The 22,029-nt window shown below is 44.0% G+C and overlaps 1 protein-coding gene across 6 annotated transcripts in view; it reads left to right on the top strand.

Annotated features, from left to right (window-relative positions):
• The window catches only part of MYOCD (myocardin), a 184,382-nt gene that overhangs the window by 55,271 nt on the left and 107,082 nt on the right, over positions 1-22,029 (top strand). For 3 of the 6 annotated variants that reach the window (XM_086930586.1, XM_086930583.1, XM_086930582.1), the window contains exon 2: positions 7,264-7,329. The exons of the other annotated variants lie outside the window; for them this stretch is intronic. In XM_086930586.1, coding sequence (XP_086786712.1) covers positions 7,264-7,329 — 66 coding nt within the window. The remainder of the gene's footprint in view (positions 1-7,263; positions 7,330-22,029) is intronic. 6 annotated transcript variants of the gene reach the window in all.

Raw genomic sequence — 22,029 nt, 5'->3', positions numbered from 1 at the left:
CATACTATCCCAGCACCCTCAGCACTGATCAGCTTATCCCCACAGATAACCTCGAGAAGGACATCAATAACTTCAACAACAAGATCAAGAACTGTACAGACTCTCTTGCACCCATCTGACTCAACAAGCATTGTAAATCAATCAAGCAGGTAAGATGGTATACAGAAGACCGCCAAGACACCAAATGACACTGTTAACAGATCGAAAAGAAATGGAGAGCCAGCCACGACGTCACTAACATAACTACCTACAAGACTACACTCAGAAGCTATTACTAGCAAATTAGAGACACCAAGAAAAAAGCAGTAGTGGTCCGCGTTGAAGGAAGCTTCAACAGCTACCTGGAGATCTCGATTGTAAATGCAAATGGTCAGGCTGCCACCCTTCCCATCAAAGACCTAGAAACTGATAGGCGGTGTCTCACAGGAATCATCACTCAGCTCCACTCTTTTCAACATAGACACCGCTCGCCAACATCATCCAATCACAAGACATCACCGTCATCTCCTACACTGATGACACCCAACTCATCCTCTCCCAGTTGGACAAGACAAACACCACCAGAACCACCTTCAGCAACTGCATGACCATGGTAGCAAACTGAATGAGCACCAACTACCTGAAACTCAATACTAACAAGACCTCGCCATGGGATTCCACCTGGTGGCCATCGGAGCAACGACCAACCCCCACACCCACCTATCACGCAAGACATCTAGGGTTCATCCTAGATGACAAGCTCAATGTGACGGCTCAAGCCAATGCAGTGTACACCTCCTGCATCTACAGGCTACACATGCTGTGAAAGATCTTCAAATGGTTACCTCAGAACACCAGACGGACAGGCACAAAAGCACTTATCACCAGCAGGCTGGATTACAGCAACATTCTCTATTCCAGAACCTCCAAACAACTCCTACAAAGACTCCAGACCATCTAGAACGCAGCTGTAAGACCCATACTTGACCTCCCACGCCACGCCGCACCTACATCACACTACACCCCAAGAAGCTTCACTGGCTCCCCATTCACAAGTGCATCCAATTCAAACTTCTCACACACAAACAAAGCCCTACACACTGCAGTGCCAGAATACCTGAACAGCCGCAACCTTTCACCAGCCCATCAGACACCTATGCTCTGCCTCACTCTCACCCACACACACTCCCCACATCCACAAAAGCAAAACTGGAGGTTGCTGATTGTCCTACCTCACAGTCAAGACATAGAATGACCTCCGTCAACACATCAGAGCCCCCCTCTTCTTCAGTGCTGCAAGAAGCTGAAGATCTAGCTCTTCATATAAGCACCTTGTGAACACACATCTACACCTCGTGGCCAAGCGCCTGTATATCCTCTCAAGTGATTAGTGTGCTATACAAATCAACATAACAGCCTTTAAAGTAGTGCTAGGGGCTAATCAAATACATAGAGGGTATGATGGATCACTGTCCTGAGTCCATTATGATTACACCACCCCCACTTCTTTCCTTTTCTCCAGTTCTGGAGATGTACCAGTCGGGTTGACAGCTTTCAGCCACCCAGCTTGTCCCTTTCCAGTCATTCCTATCAGGGGAATTTATCATCCATTTTAGGCTTATTCATGCGCTCAGCGACTATGGGTGGATCATTGACAACCCTCTTCCTTGTCCAGCCTAGATCTGAGCCCAACCATGGAGTAAACAGTGTTTCTCAGCACCAGAAAAGCAGAAATACTAATGGCGTAAATGAGCTCACTGCATGCTGTGCATGGGTCAGTAGATTGGTGTTTCACTCGTTGGGTCTGTGCATGTAGAGGGTGGTTTTTTTCATACTACATTTTAGTCCTTGCTCAATTAGTAGTAGGGACTCTGAGTCATTGGCACTCACCTGTGATAGTACCAGCCATCAGCTGCTTTACGTATACAATGTGGTCATTGAGGGAGCCAATAATGCCTTTCTGCACTTCACAATTGCACATGGTCTACCTGCCAAAAAAGTAGAAAGACTTGTGTTCTGACTAAGCCTTCTACCAAAAATGTCTGCTGTAGCTAGTCTGTCATCACCATTTGGGGATTCCGGTGCTGATGGGGGTTTTTGTTTACTGCACTGCCTGTGCTGTGTGAGACAGGCATGTGGACTCAGAAGGCAGCAGGCTGTCATTGAAACAGGTGGAAGCATCTCCACAATCACAGAGGGCATATACAATGCCTATATTTACATAATTGGCACATGCTAAATAAAGGCAAAGGCCTGTGCAGTTTAACTGGGCTGTGCAGTTTGACTGGGCCTAACACATTAAAAGGTTAGAGCTCTTGTTGAATCTAACCAGATAAAACATGTATTTTTCTTTAACCCCCTCTATCTCTCGGGCAGTGTGGAGCCTGGCCAGACATCCTGCGCTGTCTCAAAAATAAAAGCATAAAGTAAGTAAATAAACAGTTTATTTTAAAACTGTATACAATCTGGACAATCAGGCCACCTAATCAACACAAAATTCCCCAGTACATGCTCAAAATGTTAAGAAATCAATCAAATTTGACAGTTTTGTCTGCTTCTTTTATTCTTCTTATAATCGTAGATCCACTATTCTCAGCCGACACGTGCTTCGCTGCCTTCCAGGCATCACATCCTGTGACTTCTTCAGGGCTCCAGGTGTAGAACGTTGTGCTTTCCGAACTGTCCGCTTCGGCGATAACAGTATTGCTGCACTTCTATTGTATAAACAATCATGGTCTCCCTGTTCCCAAATATAGCAGTAAGTCTAGAGTCTAGAATTTGGTTACTTGCTCAAGCAATATTTGGGAACACGTAAACCATGATTGTTTATACAATAGAGGAGCCGCAATACTGTTAGCGGATGGTTCAGAATTTACACTGAAAACAAAGCACAACGTTCTACACTTGGAACCCTGAAGAAGTCGCAGGATGTGATCCCCTATAGGCGACGAAACACGTGTCGTCTGAGAATGGTGGATCTACGATTATAAGAAGAATAAAGGAAGCAGACACAACTGTGAAATTTGATTGATTTCTTAAAATTTTGAGCATGTACTGGGGAATTATGTGTTGATTAGGTGGCCTAGGCCACGTTATAGAGAGATGGGTGCACCGCACAGTAGACTCATGACATTTAGATAGTGTGTATTTCCCCCAGGAGCGCTAGTACCCTGATAGCTAACCACCCTCAATTATGTACAGTATATAGTCAGGGACTGTCCCAAAACCTTAGGTGAGTTGGAACTGTACCAAAACCTTGGGTGAGGACCCCCCTAAAAGGTTGAGGCCTTGGGCCAGAGCCCACTTTGGCCATTCCTTAAAATGTCTTTTCTTCGTATTCCACGTTTCCTTTGATACCATATGTCCAGCTCCACCATTCATTCAATTTCCTTGTTTCCCTGTTTTCTCAAAAGCTCAGCACCCAAATTCTCAGCTTCCTGGATTCCCCCACTATAGATCATTTCAACCATTCTCCTATTCATCTGCCATAACTCGGAGCTCCCCACACTTCCCTGTTCTCAAGCTGCTCAGCAGCACAAGTCCAGCCCTCATGCATGTACTAAACTACTCACCTAAAATGCTCAACACCACTCAACACTCCAGCTTCTCTACACAGAAAATGAGATATTTATTTCTAGAGAGTTTTATCTAGCATGTACAAGGCTCAGAGCAGCAGAGCGCTGTACACAAGCAGGGTTGCAAAATAAACATAAGCAATTGTAACGGCAAAGTACATCATCGGTCTATTAAAAGATTATAAAAAACAGCACTTAATAATTGGTAGAAGATAACCTAAATTTTGCTAACGTAATTTAACAACTACATACAAAAGGGTATTGAGGATAACATAATGTGGAAGGCACAACATATCATAGAGTTGCCATCACATCTTCAAGAAGAAGTCAAGTCAACTATTTCTATCAATGTTCATTAGAACTTAACAGGTGGCCTGGTATGCAGAAAGAGTCTGTGTGGTAATGTGGGTGCAAAAGAAATTGTTTTAAAGGGGTCATCCAGAGATTTATGTCAGAATACATCTCAAAACCCCAAACTATCATAAAAGTAGCATTATAACTTGCCTACTGCTGGTGATTGTTAGTGAAGAGAATTATGTGTTTTACATTACACCGAATGTCCCCTTTAATTTATTTTTTGCAAGTTGAAAAGGAATGTGATTTCTGAATTTTGGGACACTATCTGAGAAAGATTGCGTCAGGCTGCATTTAAAAAAAGAAATATAGGGTTTACTAGCAGAAAGTGTCAATGCCTCAAAGTAGGTGAGAAAACAACTGACCGCTCTTGGTCAAACAGTGTGTGATTTGTCGAATTTAAAAGTTTGTGTACAAGACAAACAAGTAAGTATGTAGCTGGAGTTTGAGATTGCTATTGCCTCATTTGAGGTCAACAGCATAATATTCCTTCAGGTTGACTCACTATGAACTTATGTTTCATTCTCGGGAGTGAGTAGAGGACACGTGTGTCTTGGAAAAAATAGCGCAAAACAGTTACCATACAGCAGTGCTTAATTAGTAAAATAAAGTGCTAGGGACTCCTGCCAGCACTGCCAATGACAGTAGCACACAACTACTAACAAGCACCTTCCTACAAGTGAGATAACACAAACTAGTCCAGGCCTCGATAGCTTTAAGAATGGCTTGGGAGGCAGGTCTTTTTCAAAGTATATTGAATTAATGCACAACTCTTCTTCTGCTTATCTCTAAGTTACTCAAACAGCACCACCATGTGGCAGACTGTCATAAGTGCCAGTGTTAACAATAATGTGCCGGCGCTGAGCGCCAGAAACCACTGTCACAATTTAAGCAGTGCCATGCAGTGAAGCATCAGTTGTTCCTTTTGTCTCTTTTACGAATGCAAAGACTTTTTGTATCCCAAGGAAAACTGATATGTTGCCACGTTTGACAATAGTGCTCTATTTCTTTTTTTTAACCGATTCGCTGAGGCCGGAATTTCCCTGCAGTGTTAAGGAATTCGTCACGTGCGCGGTTCGGACGGTTCCCCGCTGCCCACGCCCTCCGCACACGCGCGCTGTGATGTCGGACGGCCGGGGGCCGTTCGACGCATCGAAGAGGCTAAGGAACAATTTGATGGCCATTGCTGATGGAGCCCTTGGCAATTGCCCAAGATGGTCTGCTTTTGTGGTATCAAGCACAGTGCAAGTCTAAAGATATATCCGTTTCAAAGTATTGTGATATAAACAGTCTAGTCTAAAAAATGACTCGATAAATGTAAGAAAATAGTTTTTACATTTACATGTTTTATGAAATTGCACCAACTCAGAGCAAATTTAGATGAATTTTAACATTTTTCAAAGATAACCATAATTTTATTGAAGACACTCGTGAGCAATAATATCCTCTGATAACTATTTTTTTGTATTTTTCGACTCTCCTTCATCTTTAATTTGGCAAAGAAGCGTTCGTTAAAGATGCCAAGTTTATCGCGGTTTTTGTGTATTTTGTAAGATGATTTTTTAAAAGCAAACAATCACTATGGTTACATTTATGAGGTAATTGTGTCTAAGTAAAGCACGTTTGATTGCGTATTTAGCTTAAATGTTATACAATTTAATGCAAACGGGCTTTACCAGGACATGTATGTGAACATAATGATTGCTTGCTTTTGAAATGCAGTATTGGTCATTCTAGTAAGTTATACACCGAGGCATGCACTGAAAAGGACATGGTATACCGTGGCATAATCAAATGGAATTCTTTGCCAGACACTATATGCAATGCTAATATGTTGTGTACATTGGTGGAGATTTCTCACCAAAATGAGGTTGAAAAGCAGTACAATGCACTTGGTACGTGTACTATCCAGCACGGACGTAGCCATGGTTCATCACTATCATGACAAAACGCGTGTTACCTATGGATTGTTATAAATAAAAGGAGGCTGCTTTACATGGACTTACTTTCATTGGCTCTTGCTGAAGGACAGCTCTACCCTTAAGCTTTGGCGCGACAGCTTTTGTCAGATGAGGTGTTTGAACTAGTCAGTTTACACTTGGAGACCATTGGCGTGGCTGCTCTTCCTCAATGCTTATTAAACAACAGGGGGTGGTGATGGACAGAGTTCCTGAATTAAGCAGAATACTCTCACCCAGTCAAGAGATCAGGGCTTAATTGAACGCCGTTTTTCAGCTCACTGCACCATCCCAGCTCAGAACCTGGCTATATGCAAATTAGCCTGTCCCTGTTCCCATGATGCACTGGGCCAGGGACAGACTAATTTGCATATAGCCAGGTTCTGAGCTGAGATGGTGCAGTGAGCTAAAAAACGGTGTTGGATTAAGCCCTGATCTCTTGACTGGGTGAGAGTATTCTGCTTAATTCAGAAACTCTGTCCATCACCACCCCCTGTTGTTTAATTACTTCCTCAATGCTTGGCACCCACTAGTTACATAAGCTTTTATTAATTTCATATGTTTCAACTTTGTATTTGAAACTGGTGCAGTGTCTCTTACTACTCACTCTATATGCTACTAGTGCCCACCTATTAAGTAGTCTTTCTCTTTTGAAAGCGCCCTCAAAGAACCGTGAGTCAATATATCATCTGGTACTGTGTGAATCAAAACCCAAATATTGTATGTATGCGAGGCGGCGCACTCCTTCTGCGGCATGGCTTTCTCACAGGCTTCCCTCTGTGATTTGCTCCTCCCTCTATTATTTTCTCCCAATTCAGGGGTAGGAAGAAGATTTTGGGGGTACCATAGAGGTATCCCGGAGGAAGAGTGAGCTGAGTGGAAAATCGGTGGGTGGAGCAAGCCCTGCAGTTAAAAAAAGGCTTCATCATTCAACACACAATCTACAAAGTTCATACACTCCCAAGTAGGCCAGTCAGGCCAATTTCCCTTTTTAATGAGTTTTGCTAGTAGAGAGCTGTCCATTTCTGAACCGGGCTGTGCCATTGTAACACATTATACTACCAACAAAATCACAACATTTGTCTTCTGTTTAATATCATCTTCGGGGTGTGATGGTTTTAACTTTTGATTTGCCTTCCTGCATGGATCAATAACGCGTACTAAGATGATTAATACTCCTAACCATGACTGTAGGGACCTCTCTAACCGCTCGTCATAACTTGACCCTTTCCTTCCTGAGCGCCGAGGTGCATGCTGGTCCGCAGCTGGCTCCTGCCCAGAGACTGTGCGGCAGAGCTTTCCTCACCTGCCCTAAAGGTCTCCGGGGTGTGCCGTGCGGTGGAAGCGGCTCGTGCATCAAGGAAAAGGTGTGTTTCCTGACATTTTTCTTCTAACAGTTTTGCAGTTACGGCTTCAGCAGAGAAGAACCCGAGAGCAGCTGGCGGACCAGGGCACCATGCCTCGTGAGTACCCGACTGAATCCCCTTCCCTTTTGATCCAATTTTGAATCCCACTGTTAGTAGCGATGGATCCTCCCCCGGAGATCTGCTCTTAGCTCACCGTGACCTGTGAAGCGTTGTGCACCTATTAATACGGGCCCTGTAGCCATGTGGGGTGGGGCAGAGCCAGTCTTCATTGGTGCAGTCTCCGCTGCTCATCTTTTGTAGATGCCTGCTTTAAATCTGTGCTTTGGAGCTCCAGGGTTTACTTCCACACCCGACTGACCCTACCCTCTTCCTTTCCCTAGAAATACCCAACACTTAAAGGGACCCTCCGGTGTAGAGGAAAACACAATTCTCTTCAGCCAGTCCTGCACCTCTAGCAATCACCAATAAAAGGCCTCTAGAATGTTAGCTCCTTTGATTACGTCAGCTGAAGTTTTGAGGTGTATTGTGACACTTCAAGTCCCCTTTAAATCGATGCCACCTTGATTTGTATCTAAGTGTTTTAACATATTCTACCCTCTGCACTTGTTGATGTCATTGTCCCGGCATAGATGCATACATCTGTTCCTACCCACACCTCTATGTGAGTGTTGCACCCTCACCAATCGATGGTAGTGCTTTCTCATTTAAACCTTTGTGCCTCCTTCTCCTATTGTTTTCCTTCTCACACTCTGAACGTTCTTGTCACAGTGACCCCTCAGGCTCCAACTGCTGTGCATTCTTGCAGTTTCGTTACTATGCTATCTCACATATTTTTTAATATGCCTTATTTCATTTGTTGTCGTTTAAAGCGCTTTGTAAAGTTGTGCAGAGTAGGTATGAATCAGCACAAGAGCGCCTTACGGAGAGCACTGCAGTGCATCCAAGGACGCAGGGCTGTAGGAAGGCCTACAAAGATGAAAAGGTTAACCATAGAGTCTGATCACGGGCCAGACAGTAGAAGTTTTGGGGTGAAAGAGAAAAGAAGCCAGAGGACTCAGAAGGACCTAATGGATAATTCATTCACCAGCGTCACCGCGGGGAAAGGCAGGTAGGACATTATAGTTAGTATCTATCAACCTTTTTCTAACAAGCATTGACAAAGTCAATCGGTCTCACTCTGCAAATTCTTTTTGCTTGCTGTTCTTAGCTTTACCAATGCTTCTAAAATTGAGCCAGCACCGGCAAAAGAGTGACCATCCATTTTGGAATTTTCTTTTCTATGCTTCCAAATGACCGTCACATTGCATGTAGATGCAACACAGTGGGCATCTTGAAAGCATAGAAAAGAGCATCTGGACTTCTAGAAACATTATTTTCTGCAGTTCCAAAACAACAGGCGCGTTGTGTACAGACTCAACATGACTATTATCATGGAAATATAAAAATAACGTTCAAATTGCCACCATGTTGCAACTACACACACGAGAAGGATATTTTGGAAGTGTTGAAAACACAATTGTAAGACAAAGGAAAGCCACTGTTGGCTTTCCAGATGCCGGCTCAGTTTTAGAAGCATTGACTATGCCAGTAGTAGTGATCCGACAGAAGGGAAGTAGGCAGAGAGAGAAACTGAACTTCTACAGTGCGCGGTGTCAGGTGAAGAGTTAGTGGAGCACAGATGCGACTCTTCCGCTATGGCGGAGGAGAGTCGCCGCACTGCAAAAACACAGCCGTAAGAAAAAATACAAAATTACAATGAAACAATTTATTGACATTTTATTTTTACTTCCAGCCCGCCACGTTGGGGGCGGGGCTTGCCATCAGCATCACAAAGCAAGGGTAGTGGTGGTAGGCAGGCAATAAAAGTGCGCAGTGGGTTTGGCCAGCCATCCACGGACGGCCAAACCCACATCACATTTGGATATCTCCAGGCTGTTCCCTTGGAGATATCCTAGTGTTCGGGGGCACAGGCTCCAAGACCCTGCTGGAGCGCAAAAAGGGCCAGCTCCGCCCAATCCCAGTGTTTCTCTCATGCTGGGAGAAGCACTGGGATTGAGTGGGGTTTGGAAGCCTGTGCCCATGGGAAATGTACTGTCATCGGTACAGGGGCAGTGGAGCAGAGCGGCACGGGAGGAGAGGATTGTGGCGGCCAGCAGCAAAGGTAACTTTATTTTTTTTCTTTCCACCCCCCCTCCGCCCCCTCCCTCTCAGGTTGACATCAGCCGCCTATGTCAGGTAATTCAGGATGACTATGATGTTGGTAAAGAGAGATGGGGTTATGGACTGAGGGGAATAAGTGAGAAGGAAGCATAGGACTAAACAATAAACAATTAAAAAAATACAAAAAATAAGTGCCTGATGCCAGAAGTTGAAGGATACGCTGAACCATTCAAAAGTGAGATTGTAACCTAAATTCTTCACTGGTTGAACAAACGCAAGTATAGGGAGGAAAGCTATGTAATCAGGAGTAGGACCTGGAATGTACTGGAAAGCCAACCAATCAAGAGCAAGTGCTGACCCAAAGGACACCCTATGCAGTATAGTACAATGCTGTCTGCAAGAGAAAGCTAACTGAAAAGGATGGGGTGACCATTGCTTCATTTGTTTATATGTTTTAACACTTAGAAAGATGTTGCTTTGTAAACCTTTTTTTTATTTAGAAATAGTGTCTTTGTTCATGAGGATGGCATTGTATTCAAGAGATATTTACATTTATTGAAGAATATGTCACATTTTAACATCTCTTGAAACAACCATATCCTCTTTTATCTTATATTAACCCTTAAAACAGCCATGTCATCTGTTACTAGGCAAGTTACCTTGGAAGGGGAACAATCTCCTGTAAAGCTCCACCTCTTAGAGTTTTCGTCTGCCCAGACTCAGTATCAGCCACACACCTCCACATGTTCTCTTTAATGTCTGAAGTTACGGAGTAAGACCTCCAAGATCTTCTTACATGGTGGTCTACAATCATGGGTGTTGAGCAGCTTCATCTCTCTTAAGAAAAGAACAAATTAACAGATATCCATTTTCAAACTACATTAACAGAGTGCTCCATTGTGTGAATTCTGCATACACACAACTGCAGTATTCCGTTAGAATTTTGATGAACAGACCTACATTCTTCTAGCTGGAAAAGTGTGAAATTGGTGTAGGTTGGCAGTGTGCTGCCTGGCTTGGGGTTTGTGATGGGAAGGATCTTTGGGTTGTATGATTATTGTGTGATTGGTTCTGGTCTTCCCAGATTAAGGGCAGTAGAATCATGATGCCGAATTCAAACAGAATACCTTTCTTGGGGAAAGATTGTCAAACATTAGCAATTTGTTCACCGCAGATGAGTTAGACGATTAGAGGTGTATGTGTATATTTAGGTCTACATGCATGTGTGCATGCTTTCCTCCACAGTTTAGGGAAGCTCTCTGGCTTCCAGATTACCCTCTCCCCAGTTCTACAGGAAAAGCAGTTAACAACTTGGGAGTCTGGTTTGAGGAGATCCTTTGGTTCTCCACGCAAAAAAGAAACTGGCAGGTCAATGTTTTGGCACGCTGAAATCCCTTAGGAAGTTCCTGCCTCTATTACCCAGGACTGCGACAGAGATGGTCACTCGTGCTCTGCTTCTCAGTTGCCTTGACTATGCCAATGCTCTTTATATTGGCCTACCAAGATACCAGCTCAAAAACTCCAAGTAGTACAGAATGCTGCGACCAGAGCTTTGATGGGCATCCCGGGCAGGTCTAGCATAAAAGAAACACCTGCATGACCTGCACTGGCTTCCAGTGGCTCAAAAAGTCAAATTTAAGGCTCTCACTTTGGCCCACTCAGCCCTTCGCTGATGTGGCCCGCTCTACCTGAGGAAACGGTTTAGGTTCTGCTCCCCCCGAAGGCATCTTTGCTCTGCCTCACAGTGTCTGGCATCGATTCCTTGCTTTTGGCTTGTTAGAGTTGGTGGGAGTTCTCTATCTTTTAAAGCAGCTGAAGCCTGGAACTCTCTTCTTCTTGATTTGCGGAGCATTCATGATCCTCGTCTGTTCAGGAAGAGATAAAAAACTCTATTGTTTATCTAATTGGCAGGGACTAAGGTTCCCCACAGTCTTCTATTTGGCTCCGCGCCGGGACACTCAGGAGTAGCCGTGAGCGATATAAATTTCTGTAACATAACATAACATATGTTTTTGTGTCTTCATGTTGGGTCTGAGTGATTTATTTGAACAAACTGTCCTATTCTGTATAACGAAGGTGAGAAGATGTGGCCTAATAGCTAGGGTGGTCTATTTCAAGGTATACACCTGTTACAACGCAACGTTTACAACTACCTACCATTACAACGCAACTTTTACAACGCATACCATTACAACGCATTGCGCTGGGGGGCGCTCTAGGATAGGGAATAAGTTTAATTTACTATCCAACACCTTCCCTAGTGTCCACGGGGACTGGAGTTGGAATAGTAAATTATACTTACCACTATCCAGCACCTCTAAGCGCTATGCGTTGTAATGGTATGCGTTGTAATGGTCGCGTTGTAATGGTAGGTAGTTGTAATGGTATGCGTTATAACGTCATACATCCCTATTTCAAATCTGGGGAACTGGGTTCGAGTCTCAGCAATGACGCACAACATCCTGTGATTCTGGGCAAATCCCTTAATCTCCCACGCCTAACAAAAATGAATGTGTCCCTGTGTAAGGTAACTGGTGCTCAGGTAAAGTGCTCTGATAACTTTCGGTCAAGTTTGCGCTATGCAAAACTGGAAAAAAATGATTGATTATTCATTTCAACCAGAAAGTAATGCACATTTATGCCCTCTTTCTGAGTTTCTTTGTGTTAAAGTTTTGACGGAAACAAGAATTAGACATATTTCGGCACATCAAACCTGGTGAAAAATGTATTTGGAAAATTACCTTTAAATATAGGAACTCTATATTGACATTGGTATGTAAATACATATTTCGGCAGTAATTCTCCATCTTAATGAAAACACTCATAATGTTGTGGTAATACAGGACACGCATATGACCGTACCTACAGCTTTGGGATTTTCAAGCGTTGAATCGATGCATTAGAAGTGCCAGTAGAGCTATAGTAGAGGGGCGTGGTTGTCTGAGATTGTGTCTGTGTGCAGGAGTGCATGCACACTTACCTTTGGAGTATTCATGTGCTTGTACGTTTTTGCAACAAAAGTTGGATATTCAGATAATAACTATCAGCTTTTAGTTCTGCACAGTCCAGTTTAGAAGTATCTCGGAGATCACTGAGCAAGTGATGTTGGAATTTCAGGGTGTGTATGTGTACACAGTTTGTAAACACTTACTTACATGTCGATGTGTCTTGTAAACAAGCACATTCTTTATACATTAGTCAGTCTTCATTATATGGACACATGCACAGCATACACTAAACATTTTGCTATTTTGTGTTGATATCTAGAAGAAAACTATTTTATTTTGCTTGGATGTGCCCCTGAAGTAAAGATTAACGAAGGAAGGGGAAGGGCAGGGCGAAAGACGACTGCGCAAGCAGCAATGTCTGGTAGAAAGAATGTACTTACATTTTCTGTGGTTGACCAGCAGTCCTTGGTTTCATTGAGTATTGCTTGCTGAATGATGTGACTCAAAACTTCTGAACATCTGGCTTTTTGTGTAGATGTTAAAACGATGTAAATAGACGGCAGGAAGTGATTTTTAAGTCTGAAGAGGTATGACCTCCAGTCAGAGGCAGTTGTGAATAATGCCTCGGGTGCAAATCATTAGAGGCGGCCAATCTGGAACTTTGAGTCCAGCACCAGAGACTTTACAGCTGGGCTACTCATGAAAGAAGTAGACTGCCAACACAATGACGCTGCCTACATACTACAAATTCTGGGCCCAATTTACTAACTTTGCATGCTGTGCTGTGTTGTGTCGCATGAAAGGGACATAGCAGGACAGAGCCATTTCTACTAATATATGATGCTGTTTTCTCCCTCCCTCCGGTGACCCCTGCCACACTTCAGCCATTAACCCTTTCCGTGCGTCGGACGGCCCCCTGCCGTCCAACGTCACGGTGGGCGTGTGCGGAGGACAGCCGGGGGCCATTCTGACCACGCCCAGTCATAAATCACCCGCACCGCGGCGGAATTCCAGCCGCGGTCAACGGGTAAAGCGCCACAGTGAAAGGGTTTCTGTGTGATTTCTAGCAAAGGTTTTGTGCTGAAAGAGTATCCTTCCATTACAAAATACCATGCCTAAAAAAATAGTTTAAACACTTTTCCTACTTGTGTGTGTGCTGTGCAGCACATATGCAAGATGTGGGAAACATTTTTTTTCTTCAAGTTGACGATAGCCTCAAAGAGGCATTAATTTTCAGCACAAAGCCTTGTCTACACATATTAGTAGATCGAACTTTGAATCTAACCCCATGGTTGTTGTATGGCAACCAGTGGAGGCAGGCACAGATCGGGGTGGCCGGGGAGGGGTGGGGAGGGTAAGAGGGTGTGAAAAAAGGAAAAAGCGTATCTTATCGCTGCATCTCTCCTCCGTCTCTCCTGCGCGTCGGGCTGGAACAAGAAGCAACCAGGCTCCCCTAAGCCAATCACAACAGCGTTGTGATAGGTCTGAGCACCACGGTTCGGCACTCAGACAGGCAATGGGAGACTGGGCATGTTCTCCACTCAGGCTGTATTACAGCCTGGGTGGAGATCATGCAAAGTGTGCATAACTGTTCAGCCAGCCCCATAAGGCTGGTCAAATATTCATGCACACTTACAGTGTGCCAGCACTCCGCCCCCTGCGTCATCAGAGCAGCCTTGCCCCACCCGCAAAGCTTCCGCAGCAGGATAATATAAAATGATAATAACCTCATGTTATTAGCATTTTATGTTTCCTTAGTTTGACTGCTGGAGGGCAGTTGAGCAACGCTCTGCGGTCTTAGCGAAGGGGCTGCCACGGATGGGAACGCCCATGTACCACTCATGGTACGCCTTCTTTGGCACAGTGCAACACAAAGCAGCACAGAGCACTACTTTGCGTTTCTTTAGGGATTCTTTAACAGCACAAATAAAGTTTGTGCTGAAAAGTAAATCCAATATCAACAGTTTGCCCCGGTTTACAGCACTGTTGTGACTTGAAAGTTGTTAGTAACTCTGCCTCACTGTGTGCAATGGAGACAACTTGGAAAAAAAGCAAAATATTAATCAAGACTACTACTGGCAGATTTGAAATATGAATGCGTCCAATCTGCAGGAAGACACTAGAGGAGCAGTAGAAACAGGAGAAGGGAGAGAAGCTCAGATACATGAAGACTGTAATTTAGAAATCAACATAAACATAACAGTGCATGAAGGTCATGTGTACGCCTCTGTACAGGAAATCATCTTAAATATTTCCCTTACATTCTGAGAGCAGCTTCACTTTAGCAGCACCCCCAGGTCAGGATAGATGTGGTATCTCTTATTTGCAAACTTGAGTCAATATAGGAAAAAAAAACATCTCTGAGTACTATCCTTCAATTTGAGATCTTTTAAGCTACTGGCCTTTGTGGATCTGTTATGTTCGCTCGTGAAAGCAATTTGAGTTTATCTCTGAATAATTATGTTCCATTCACTTTTAAAGAACATTAGGAGTCTGGCTGAGTGATCCTTTTTAATAGGCGATGAGGCAATTTTAATACAAATTGATAAATTGCTTAACTTGGTTTGTCCTCTAAAGTAAACTCCAAGGTATCCTAGCAGAATTTCCTCTATTTAATCCTGTTGCTTTTTTGTGGCTTGTGCTTAGGAGCACACCTATAGAGCTCCTGACATCTTCAGATGCCTCCAGCGGCATTGCTTGGAATCCTTTTCCTTGTGGGCTGACGTTTTTAAACCTTTTAGACACGCCTTTCATTGATTTCACAGTGTTATCACACAATAGCACATGAGCCCCCTTAGTTTAGTAATGAAAGTTGGAAAAGACCCCGAGAGCTATGGGGTGCTTATTTTTTTTGCTAAAGCCGTGGAGGTATTTGCAAAAATGTAGTTGCGGTGGAGATGTCTATCTGGAATCTGGTCAATTTCCAGAGTCAATGGGAATGACCTTCTTGCAGTGGAGACCTCGCTTGCGGTACACCTTAGTGCAGTGGTTCTTTACCTCTGGTCCGTGGGCCCTGTTGGTCTGTGACATCTACTCAGGGATCCCGAACTGTTTAGAAAAGTATACACACATAACAAATCAAAATGGAAATGTTTATATTTTTTAACACTCTGTAAATGGGAAGGAATCTCAAATTGTAGGCTAAAAATTAAGTTAGTGTCCTGATCTTGATTTTTGGAAAGGGCACAATTATAGAAAAACAATAGTTTGGCCGTTTGGCGGCCTCAATTGAAGCACTGGTATGTTCTGACAAAAAGAGAGGATGTAGTTGGAGCAGAAAGGATGAAGTGATATGCTACAATGTAGTTTATCGATGTGTCTTTTAAAATTAAAACCCAGTCTTGAACCACTCTAACCTGCGCTTTAAATTTCAATGTTATTATTTTTGTTTGTGAATTAAAGAAAATAGTTTCTCATTTGGGTATTTCCTTTATGTGACCTTATTTCTGTATTTTGTTGAGGTGCACAGCATAGAAATGGTTTGGGTCGGAGTCTCCGGCTTCCAATAGTGAGTCTCACATGCTTCTGTCCATTTGCTATTTTGGCCGTAATATATGTGTAGTTGTTTTATTTCTTATGTTTTGTAGAGATATGCCTCTAGAGTCGTTGTCTGGAAAAAAAGGAGCATAGAATGTTGTAGGTTATTGGTTAGGTCATTCAAGGCATGAATTGATGCACAACCTGGTATAATTTGTTGTATCAAATTCAGTAAATTTGGGCATACATTTTTTCTATGAAATGAAGTCGCTTGAAAGTACATAACTTAGTTTGATGTATGCTTTTGTACAGTCACAAAATTGAGTGGAATCCGTTTTTGATGTAGTACTAGATAACAACCTTCTATCTAAAGATTACAGCTAGTGGCCTACAGTAAACCTATATACCCAGTAAAGTGTGTCCAGTGAGCTAGATCATTTCTATACAACATTAGACCTCCTCTGCATTCTTTTACCAAGGGGTTTACCCCCAAATCAGGGAATATGCAAAAGCTGTAGGGATGGATATTTTCACTCAGATGCACTAAATCATATGCCTCTATGTTCCAAGGCAAAGGCTCAAAATAGATTAATAGCGAAAACCTGGATGGCACTGTCAAATATTCAGGATCCCCGATCGAATATTCACGATCTCACGAAATCTGGTTGAGCCGATGAGCTGTCAAATTTCTGCGCAGTTCTGCTTCTTGTATTCGCACAACAGTTATGAAGCATAAACAAAACGTCTGTGAACTTAAAGACAATTAACAGCTCAATGAATCCCACTGTTTGGCAAGTAGGGTTACAAGCACACATTTGATTGCATGCCTTTTACCATTACATCATTCTGAAGAACGTGACCACTGTTATAAAACCTCAAAGTGCATTTTACATTTTACCTGGAGACTAGGAAGAAGAGATATGGGAAAATGTAGATTATGTCCCAAGGTTTTAACATCTACGGCTCCAGGTGAGTCGCGTATGCGTACTATATGCTAACATTACGTTGTTGACTAACATCACTTAGAATAGACGCTAGTGACGTTCACTGTACTATTTTATTTGACTTTCACAATATTTCTGTGGCTGTCAGTCAAGGTTTGACATCTGGTTACCACCGTTGGCTGTAGGATGGGTCTTGCTGAGTGATGATCAGAAGGTAAATTATGTCACAACAGCATCTTGAGTAAAGATAGTTAACTTTCAGGATAGTCTCGAGTTTAAACAATTCTAACGTGCTAAGGTATCGCTGGTATTTTGGGTGACGTGGATTTTCTCATCTCCTGAAAATTGAATTGAGGACAAGACACAAAATGAGCCCGAAAATAACAACCAATTTCTTTGTGTATTTGCTTAGTCATGATTCATGCAGAAACAGATGTCTGTGCACTCTAGATCTTTTATATGCAGGGGTGTGCACAACTGCTATCTGACTTACGACTGTGCTTTTTGAAGCTTTGAGAGTTTTGTGCTGTGCAAAGCTTGTGGTTTAAAAGAAGGCACTTTTACTACCATTTGCCGCAGTGGGATCTTTTACATGGAGCTATAAAGGAGAGTGAAGGGCAGTTATTGGGCAGGCATTGCTTAACAACCGTCCACATCTCTTGTCCCCTGAGTCTCTGGCAAATTCCTAAGTCTATTTGCATCTGCGTAACCTGCTCCTCTGTCCAACCTCTGCACCCCCATCACCCCCAGCCTCCACTCCTGCACAATCTCTTTCTCTGCTGTGCCCTGTCTCCTGCACCGTGCCCTTCTAGGAACCCCAACCCACACTCACATTCCAAGACTCTTCATCTTGTGACTCTAGAGAGCGCTGCAGCCTCACGATCTATTTCCTGCTGCTCGGGATCTATTCCCTGCTGCTCAGGATCTATTCCATGCTGCTCGGGATCTATTCCATGCTGCTCAGGATCTATTCCCTGCTGCTCGGCATCTATTCCATGCTGCTCAGGATCTATTCCCTGCTGCTCAGGCTCTATTCCCTGCTGCTCGGGATCTATTCCCTGCTGCTCGGGATCTATTCCATGCTGCTCAGGATCTATTCCCTGCTGCTCAGGCTCTATTCCCTGCTGCTCGGGATCTATTCCCTGCTGCTCAGGATCTGTTCCATGCTGCTCAGGATCTATTCCTTGCTGCTCAGGATCTATTCCCTGCTGCTCGGGATCTATTCCCTGCTGCTCGGGATCTATTCCATGCTGCTCAGGATTTATTCCCTGCTGCTCAGGCTCTATTCCCTGCTGCTCGGGATCTATTCCATGCTGCTCAGGATCTATTCCCTGCTGCTCAGGATCTGTTCCATGCTGCTCAGGATCTATTCCCTGCTGCTCGGGATCTATTCCATGCTTCTCAGGATCTATTCCCTGCTGCTCAGGATCTATTCCCTGCTGCTTGGAATCTATTCCCTGCTGCTCAGGATATATTCCCTGCTGCTCAGGATCCCTTCTCTGCTGCTAAATGGCCCTTCAGCAAGCCATTGTGCAGTAGGAAATCCTGTCTGCTGCTGGATGGATTGGTTTAAGCTCCCCCTGAGACTTTGGGCAAAGTTGGGACTCTCCACCCACCTTTGGCAAGGGCCTTCTAAATGATGGATGTACTGTGTCTGTTTACAAGTAAAGTGAGCGACATTTTAGTGGTCAGGGGCTGAGATGCAAGTTGAACCACGTTGTTGTTGATTACAATTTTGGATTTCAGCTCATGAATGTCTGACAACCAATGCTAAGGAGGCATCCTCCCAAAAAGGAACTGTGCACAATGGATCTGACTGAATTTTGCTTGCAGCCTGGGTCTGATAAACGAATTGGATGAAAGAACTAAGAGGCATATGTACATGCCCCTATCGCCACCACAACGTCACATTTACTGACGTTGTGGTGGTGATAGGGGCTCCACTTTATGTTCAAGGCAGTGTTAAACCACTTAACGTGGCTTAACGCTGCCTTGTCCATAAGGCCCCCTTACATGCCATGGTTAGCTTGAAAGGGGTGGGCAGTGGGTGTTGTGCTTTCCACCTCAACACCCATTCATTTTGATGCTGCACCCTATGTACAAGGGTGGCGTACATAGGAGGCAGCTCCAAAATTAAGACCAGGTCAATCCTGGTCTTAAGTTGGCGAAATGAGGAGAAATGCATTATTTCTCCTCGTTGTTGCTTTTTCCATTTGTGCTACCTTGTGCAGCACATATGGAAAAAGCAAAATGCCATGGTGTGTTTATAAACAGGAAGGTGTACCTTCCTGTACATAAAAAAATCTTTTTAAAAAATGCTATTTTGTCACTTTCATGTGTGCTGCATGAAGCAGCACACATGAAAGTGACACAATGGTATTTCAGGATTGTTTATGTGCAGGAATGGGCACTTTCCTAAACATAAACAATCCTCCCCTGCACAGAGACACCTTTGCACTATGGGTCAAGGGTGGCTGCGTTGGTGCTAAGCTGCTAAACTTAGCGCCATCGCTTGGGGAATCGCAAGGCTGCCCCACATTCTTGTAAATATTGTGCAGCCTTGCATTTCAGAAGTGCTGGAGAGAGATGTTAAGCCGAGAAGGCTAACGCCTCTCTACACCACTTCATTGTACATATGGCCCTAGGTCCTTCTGGAGGTGGGTGTCAAACTTCGCCATTTTGGGAGCCAAATCATTCTCTTAGCAGAGCAATTTTAAGTCTTTGTGAATGGTCAGTAACTCAGTTGAGTCTTTATAGACTCAACAGAAAAGAGACGATGATGCTCTCAGGAGCCGTCCTCCATGACTCTTAGGTCTGAGCTTAGCGTGGTGGGTTGTGCCAGTGTACCTGGATATAATATTCCTGACAGAATGCAGTGATGAATCGGTTTGTAAACGTGGGCGTAATTTCTACCTCTCCAGGCATTCTAAAGACATCTTGAATGATGCAAAGTCGCTGGTTTTCTGGTCTCCAAAATGATCATTTTATTCTAAGCTTATTTTACAAGGAGAAAAACAGTGTTCCAGCCTCTTCAACTAGTTAAACCCACTTTGATGGATTCCATCCAATCATTTTTATACGTTTTTTAGCAATTCTTCCTGAGGGCTCCCTTGTGGTGTGGTTTCAGCGAGAGACTGCATCCTCCACCATTAAACTTATGTATATATGTGGTATTTCTATTGCGCAAACCTAGCCAAAAGGCAGCGGAGCGCCTGCTGTCGGATCCCCCCTTAAAAGCTGGAAGTGGAATGTGCCTACTCAGCACTGTCTGTATCCATCATGACGGTAATTTCACCTCACACTGGAAGGTGCAATATATGTCAGCACCTTCTTCAGATTGTTCCAGAAAGTCTGTTGAACACTCCTTGACCCCTCAAAAAGACCCTCTCAAGGTGGAACCTGCGGCAGTGGGGAAAGGAGACAGAGGGGAACTCTGCCAATGACAAAGATAAACGACTGAACTCGGCCTGCAGCTGCAAGTTGGGGGGAAAGTATCCCAGTGTGGTGCTGAGTCTTTTTTCATACCTGTTTTTTAAAATATCTTTTTACCGTTGTCAGCATCGTGTTGGGTGAAATACGAGCAGTTTAAAAAGTCATAATGCGGACTTGTGAGACCACAGCCATTTATCCTTGCACACTCAAAATTGACATCGCACACTCTGAAATTGGGCTGCTTGTCTTTTAAATCTGATAATAGTCTATTTAAATGAAATTACATTTAAAAGGCAATTTTAATCAATGAAGTTTAGAAAATGGTTATAACTTCTGGTCTATGGCTATTAAGTGCACTGAGAAAAATGAAAGTGTGAGTGCACACGATAGTGCGTGTTTGAAATTTTTAACTTTAGTCACTGGTGTGTTTCTAAGTCCAACCTACACATGATCCAGGGAGCAGTTTGCTACTGGAATATAATTAAGTCTTAGTTTGGCAGAAAGGGGCTCCTAGTTGAAAACAGATTTGCAGATGTTCTTCGTTAAAGATGGATGTGTAGAAAGGAAGGGGTCCAAATCCTTCCAGTTTCCCTTGGGGCGATTCTGTGTCGGATTCAAGCATGTATCTGTTGAAGCAGATAGCGCTGCTACCTGCCACAGCAAACTCTACAAACGAATGTTATTGATTATCTGTGAAAAACTTTCGCACGGTGTCAGCTCCGCCATATTTTGCTCGTTGTAAGTCTAGAAGCTAGACTAAGAGGTGCGGAATCCGATAGGCTGCAACCAGTCAGAATGAAAGAGTATCACCTAGGCAGCTCCGGGCAGTAAAGAGGTTAACACCAGTGGTTAGTGACCGCTGTGACCATCCTGCGGTTCCTCTGTAGCTGAAGCAAGGCCTTTAACAAAGTGCAAGGTTTTGAAAGACTTAGGGGTATATTCACAAGGAGTTAACTCCGATTTAAATCCACCTTAACGCAGCAACATTGGAGATAGATTTAACACCCCAGTCACAAGCTGGTGCAAACAGCAGACATAGTCAGATTTCCGGCGATAACAGACCCAAAACCTAAGACCACGGCGGACATCACCAACTAACGCTAATGAGATGCAGAGTAGGCGTTCCCGTGCAGAAACACATGAAAAAACAACAACACTTTCACAATTAACTGACTGATCCGCGAAGCGAACCGAAAACATGCGATAAGGCGCGGGAGATGCAGGTATTTAACACCTGCCTCAAGCATGTGTAAAGACGGATGACTACCTGCAGTAGGCAACTGAACCCCACTTACAGCCACACTCGAAGAACAAACAAGGCCATGGAGCTACTCATCATGCATCTAGGAGCCCCAACAGGGCCACAACACCCACTGCCACCACCCCCAGGACCCTGACCCGCCCCACCCCCGGACCACCACAGAGGCAGCGCAGAGTAAGACAGCAGACCTACCAAAAACGTACCACTCTCACAGACCTAACGCCCGAGGAAGTCATTGCCCACTACAGGCTCAAAAGGACTACCATTCACCGCATCATGACCCACATCGCCCACAGGCTGACGGTCCCAACACAGCAGAGAATCATATCCAGCTCTATCAAAGTTCATCAAACCTGTCCTGGATGCCATCCTCAGCTTAATACCCCAGTACCTTCACTTCCCCAACACTGCGCAGGAACATCTGGAGACAAAGCAAGGCTTATATACCATAGCTGGATTCCCAGCCGTGTTGGGGGCAATCAACTGCACACATGTCCCACTTGTGCCCCCTGCGGATACTGCACACCACTATCGCAACAGAAAGCACTTGCATTCCATCAATGTGTAGGCAATA

Source organism: Lissotriton vulgaris, chromosome 7 (genome assembly GCF_964263255.1).
Source record: "Lissotriton vulgaris chromosome 7, aLisVul1.2, whole genome shotgun sequence".
Lineage (NCBI taxonomy): Eukaryota > Metazoa > Chordata > Amphibia > Caudata > Salamandridae > Lissotriton > Lissotriton vulgaris.
Note: the sequence above shows the minus strand (reverse complement) of the source record. Positions and strands in the feature narration are given on the sequence as shown.